This window comes from Cryptomeria japonica, chromosome 3, assembly GCF_030272615.1.
Source record: "Cryptomeria japonica chromosome 3, Sugi_1.0, whole genome shotgun sequence".
NCBI classification, from domain to species: domain Eukaryota; kingdom Viridiplantae; phylum Streptophyta; class Pinopsida; order Cupressales; family Cupressaceae; genus Cryptomeria; species Cryptomeria japonica.
In genome coordinates this window covers 152412304-152418845 of record NC_081407.1, presented here as the reverse complement: position 1 = coordinate 152418845, position 6542 = coordinate 152412304, and the positions used below count along the sequence as shown (strand labels likewise).

Sequence of the window (6542 nt, the reverse complement as noted above, 5' to 3'; positions counted from 1 at the left end):
CATGTCTAGCCTCAATAGTTGCACCTGAGCATTGCTCGACATCATGGCCACGTACACCAGCAATTTGGTATTTCAATCTATAAATGCCTCCATGGAATATTGTTTTGCAAAACCTACACTTTGTATGCCCTTTTTTTTGCCCAAGAAAATCTTCATGAAATTTCCAAGCGAGGTCCTTTCTATGTGGGGGTCTAGAAGAAGACATTGTATGATAGTTTTGTGAAAATTGAAGCAAATAAGAAAGTGAAGGTTGCTGCAATAAGACATTACAAAAACAAAAAAAAATTAATATTTGAGAATTTGTGCATTCATTCTCATTGTACATTTTTTCAAAAAAACTAAGGTAAGGTTTGAAATTTTTTTAAAAAAGAAATGTAGTGTTTGATCAAAATTTCAAGCTCTACTTTAAAAAAAATAAAATTTACAAACACTACATACAAAAGATTTTGGAAAAAAATGTAAAACTTTCAAATGAAATGAATAGAAAATGAAATTTTTGCTTACAAGAAACAAAAAAAACTCAAAAAATCAAACTTCCCTCTTACAACAAGCTTGAAATGAGCTGCAAACTCTTCCTTTCCAACTTTTGATGCACCAAATCAAAGTACAATGCAGCCCCAATGTGCTGAATGGATGAAATCTTGAGCTTCCTCCTTGCTGGTTTTTCTACAATGAACCCTTATTTCTCTTCACAACTCACTTTTCTCCTCCTATTTTGCCAAATGAATGAAATGAAGTTCACTTTTAGGGGTAGAGCATAATAAACCGAAAAAAACATAATAAAAAAACCTTTTAAATTGTGGTTTTTTTTCACTTTCATTATGCCCAACGCCGACCAAGTCCAGCCGTCAGGACTCGCGATTTTGGGCAATTTCACTGAGTTGGAGATTTTGCCGAGTTTGACCCTTTGGACTCATCCGAGTGCGAGTGCGAGCCTGGCAAACTCGAGGAGGGCAATTCGACTTGGGAATCGCCCAAAATCGGCGATTTTGGGCAATTCCTGTTTCTCTAATGCTTTCTTTCAACAATTGATTTCAATTTTGTTGTAATCTTGACTAGTATCTATGATCAGCAAGGTGAAGGTCTTTTAATATTAGAGAACACGTATGAAACTAAAAAAATATCATCCAACTCTATGGAAACATCATTTTCCCACACCCAAACTAAAAAAATATCATCCAACTCTATGGAAACATCATTTTCCCACACCCAAACCACACGGAAACTGATTAGCAGACTTGGGCAGCCCCATATATCAAGAAATAATCACTAAAACTTCCACTCCTTATTTCACACCCCTTCCCTGTTGCGTACAACCAACCCATATTACTCTCCATCACCCACCTCAATGATGACCTGCAATGATGATTATTTTTGTCATGTCCCCTCCTTGATCGTTATATATAACTTAAACGGAGCTATTATTATTAATAATTAATATAAACAAATGATTATTTGAAATTTATTTATTAAGAATTATTATTTAATTAATACTAATAATATTCTTGAAATATTCAAATAAAATAAATTAATATTATAAACATAATTTACATATTCTTGATTGTGAATACAATTTATATATTTAAAATACTAAATATATAATTTATATATTTAAAATTGCTTTTTCTTTCATGCGTTAAACTACTCTATTCTCTCTTTATTCTAATTGCCAAAATCTTGTTTTTAAAATACAACACCAGTCTGTGGTTCCTCCAGAAGATCGCAGGGAATGAAGACTTTTGTTTATCGAACTACAAATGTTTAGACATATCGTTCCTCTACCTTTGAGGACAGCGATCACAAACTTAGTAAAACCGATTTGTAAATTAATATTAATTAAGAACCATGGGTTGGCAAAAGACAAACGATAAGTTATGAAGGGCAGTAGTAAAACAAGGATCGTACCTCCCACGAACAGATTGGAGCCAAAGGAAGAGGCACGATCTCTCATCAGCAAGGGAGATATACAAACAGCTATTCCAACACTCAAGAAGAGGGGGTCAATAGGACATAACAAGAACACACGGTTAACTAACAGAGAAGACGATCAGAAAATGACAGACATCTTTCATGTGTGTTTATTCACACAATCGCAGAGATTACATTTTGAAACAGCGGCTGTGTATATATAACCCAGTCACTCCTCCATAAACAAATTATATTTCTGGTCTACTCCATTATAGTTGTACTAAAAGAGGATAGGTTCGCAGCAACACCTGGTGGATTTATATCATACCATTAGTATTTATATCAGACTTCTTAATCGCCGAGTTCCTAACAATCTTATAAGGTTTAGAGGTAGTACTATAAGCTTCTTTACTAAAACTTTCTAATTGACAATCATAGAAAGAACATAATATATATTTCATATATCAATACGTTTCAGATCAGATCAGAACCATTATTATTAAGTTACAGGCAGTAACATCCTTGTCCTTAGAGGTAAGCATAGGGACGTGCTTAGATGGTATGCATGGAGAGGTCTTTAATAAGAATGCTTACTATATGAAGCTTGATAATGTTTATGCAGAATTTAATAGTAATATTAATTTGGACTGCAATATGTAAGACAGTCATATTCAATATCTAGTGGCAGACGCATGTCAGATCTGTTTGTCTTTACAGCCACCAATATACTAAGTACTAACAACTTATGTTTTAGGCAATGGTGGTATTAGTGATTTATACAAAAGGTAATTAACAAATATATTAATAATTGGCAATTCATAGATGTGTCATTAATAAATATATAAATTATTTATAATATAATATAATGTATTTATTTGTTCTTATGTTCAAATCAGAATAAAGATTATATATATAATAGTGATTTTATATCTAGAAGCTTATATATATAATGTCTTAATCAGACAAATAAAAATATTAGATTATAAATCAGAAAGAGCTCACAAGATAATAAACAGTAAGAAGAAAATGTTTGGATATAATCCTCGCTACTGCTGTCAATACTCAAGAAGTTGGGAATTAAGATGTTCCAAAGAGGGGCGATCTAAATCTAATTAATAGGATGAGCCCAAGACAGGGTAGGGATCAGTGACCCAAAAACCTTAAGGGCATGGTCCCAAGATAGGGGACATTACAATTTTGCACCAACAACAATAGGAAATAATAATTTTTAAACCCTTATAATACCAGCGAGACATAAAACAGCAATCTAAATTAGCAACAAGACACACAGAAGCTAAACACATAACAGCTAGTCAAAAGACTAAAATAAGAACCAGAAACCATAACTTTATTGCATCATTACATAAAACCATACTAACTTCATTACATCATTACAAAAACCATACAAAAGTCCATGAGAAGGGTCGAACCAGCAAGACAAAAGAAGGCTGAAAGTAGCAGCTATAATTTGAACTTGAACACTTTTGTGGAATGCATTTGAGGCTCTTCCTCCAAATTGTAGTTTAAATTATTATCAATCTGCAAGAGAACATATGTTTGGGTATGTGATGTTTGCGCATACAAAGAAATTTTTGAATTTTTTTTAATAGAATGATTACAAACTCTATTAATTCAAGAAAAGATGAATAGGCAAATACCAGAACTAACTCTAAAATACTTGATAATATAGACATTTTAATTTTTAGCATAATATTGAGTACATAGCCACTTTGAGGAATATTTTCCGTACAAATGGCAGCTTTATTCAAATTCCATGCCAAGCGGGGGACTTGTCACATTTCAAACAATGGGAGTAAATTCTCGCTATTGAAATAGAATGACACAAAATATTCGAGATGAAAAATAGAAATTAGGAAAGGTAGGATTTCCTTAGTGGCCACCAAAGTACTTTAATTTTATAACATGTAGCTATTCATATGTCTTTGGGTTCATCTAGTGATTGGGGTTTCCTCAAATTCCAATGAAGACCTTCACGAACACTGCGCAAAAAATCATGTGTGGAGTCATCTTCACATGCTGTTGGAACAGGCCATGGAGCCATGCTGCAAATAAGTGCATCTCCTGGTTTTAACTCCTTTCGATCTTTTCCATCAAAAGAGGCCCATGCTTTTCCTCTACTGTTGAAAGGAACTTGCACCCTAACTGTAACATATTCTGGTAGGATGAGAGGCCTAAATGATAAAGAATGTGGGCAGATTGGAGTAAAAAGTATTCCAGGGACCTGCATAAGGCAGAATAATATGGTCAGTGTCAGAAACAAAGAAACTTTAACTGAATAATTGAATATGATGCCATAGGGTTCCCCCTAAAGCATACTCATAATCTGCATATTTTCCAAGCCAATGAAAATTATACTGAAAATTTTCAACCCTCGTATATATTCCCAACAAAGTTTTGTAAGGTATTTGTAAATAGTGCTCATAATATGGATACAAACTTGTCCAAATTAAGGAAAATAAACCGTAATTTCTAACGAAAAATAATAAATAGACAATGCAGAAGTAAGCTTCTACAGTCAATACGAATACCAGAAGAAAGTACCCATAAGAAGGTGCATATAAATCATAACGTTCACCAGATTTCAAGATGATCTTGAAGAAAATCTCCTACGGAGATTTTTGATGAAATGTTTGGCAGCAGACTATTGTAAACTACATAGACAAGAAGGTACTAGATGTAAACATTTAAGACAGAAATTTAGAGTAAGATCTAGCAGAGCTCTTCATTATTATGGTACATAATTTCCAAAGATTTTGCTTACTACCAGATATAACTTTGAAAGTTTCCAAAATTTAATGCATGATCAAAGACAGAACATTGATATTCACTTATGGCTGTGGTCTGATTTTCCACTTCAATGGCTATATAAATTCAAATCTAGATATGTAATCAGAAGATCAAAATGTGATCTTTGAATTAGTAGATTAGAGATTGTTCCTTCTCTAAGATGTAGGAATTTTCATTTTAGAAACGAAACATGTCTCTAAAATAAAAACAGGTCATTTGTACTAAACTGATTATATTATCCGAGAAGATAATATTCAAAGCGGAAAACTGACCTGGGGATGCACCATGGAACCTCCCGCTGCCAATGAATAAGCAGTACTGCCAGAAGTTGTTGATAGAATTAATCCATCTCCTTGAACACAGGTAACAAAGGAATCATCACAGTAGCACTCTAAGTAAGTAAGAAATGATGACATTCCACGGTCAATAGTGACCTCGTTCAACACCAAAATGGGTTCTTCTCTCCATTTTTCATCAGATCCTGCATCTCGAAGAACTTGACACTGTAAACGATGGCGTAAAGTAATACTAACAGGTCCCCTCATAATCATTTCTAGACAGTCCCGATAACAGTCACTCTCTGAGAATAAAAGTCAAGGAATTGCTTTCTTTGCATGCATGGGCATATGCTTGAAGTTCAAATAACCAAATTTCATGATTCCTAGAAGACTTGCACTAGGAAAGGACAAAATCTATGCCACAGATTTTAGACAAAATATTACATAAACTAAACTACAAAATCATATGAAATAAGTAAGAAATGACTGTTTATTCAAACACCAAATAAAAATTCTCGAAGAACTTCCCTCTTTTAAGTGATCTAAAAGTATTCCATATAGAAAAATTCTTTAGATTTGCATAAATACAAGATATTTTTTATTATCTGTTAGACTTGTATGAATAATGTTGTCATTGATGTCAAACCAGTCATCTGGTTCTATATTGGACAGTGCATGCAGCTCCGGATATCAGTCCGGACGTCATATGGATATAGTTATGCAAGGATTGTATGCAGTCAATATGTATGTACAGTTCGGGTGTTGCAATTTCAATATGAATGAGCAGTTCAGGTGTTGTGGTTTTTGGTTAGAAGTTATTATGCAACATGGACAACTTTGGATGATGACCATTTTGAGGTCCCATTGAGTTCTCATTGACCTCGGTATTCCGGTGTTAAGAATTCTTGTTGATCCCGGTGTTAGCAACATCCCGGTATTAGCAGTTTTGTTAATTATTAGAAGTATCTCTTCGTGTTTTGTGATTGCGGTTTGCTTGGTATGTGTGGAGTCTTCTTTTTGGAGATATTGGACTTAATCTTGAGACAATAGGTCTGTTCTCTTGGGTTCAGATGACCCTTGCCCTTTTTCCGGTAATCCCAATATATGCATTGGTAATCGAAAGTATGTAAAAGAATTGTGTAGAAGTATTGCAAAGGCCGACATGAGCTTATTGATAATGTGTTGGCCCTAGCCGACACACTATTCTATAATTGTATCCTCTTGTATATATATATATATATAAAAGTGGCAAATGAGACATCGATCAAGAGAGAGTGTGTGATGTGCGGAAGATAGTTGGCAGTGAAAGAAGCAGTGTATGTGAGAGTTGCAGACAACGAAGGTATTCTGTGTCTCAATAGTGCAGTAGTCCTTTACCGGACCTGCTGTAAAATAGTGGTGCAGAGATCTCTAACCGGATCTTTTGTAAAATTTGAGATTTGTAATTTGAGCTTAATCTTGGAATTGATCTCATGCATTTGGAGATGCAAATCTTCTCAGTTCAAACTTTTCAGTTGTAGTGAGCATTCCAACAGTTATTTTTTTTTT

The 6542-nt window shown here is 34.0% G+C and overlaps 1 protein-coding gene across 4 annotated transcripts in view; it reads right to left on the bottom strand.

Annotated features, from left to right (window-relative positions):
* Positions 1-3583: 3583 nt before the first annotated feature.
* LOC131067798 (probable NAD kinase 1) overlaps positions 3584-6542 on the bottom strand; it is a 223324-nt gene continuing 220365 nt past the window's right edge. For all 4 annotated transcript variants that reach the window (XM_058002958.2, XM_058002956.2, XM_058002955.2 and 1 more), the window contains 2 exons: positions 4989-5296; positions 3584-4150 (listed from right to left, as the gene is read on the bottom strand). In XM_058002958.2, the coding sequence (XP_057858941.2) occupies positions 3842-4150; positions 4989-5296 (617 nt within the window). In that variant the 3' untranslated portion in view covers positions 3584-3841. The remainder of the gene's footprint in view (positions 4151-4988; positions 5297-6542) is intronic.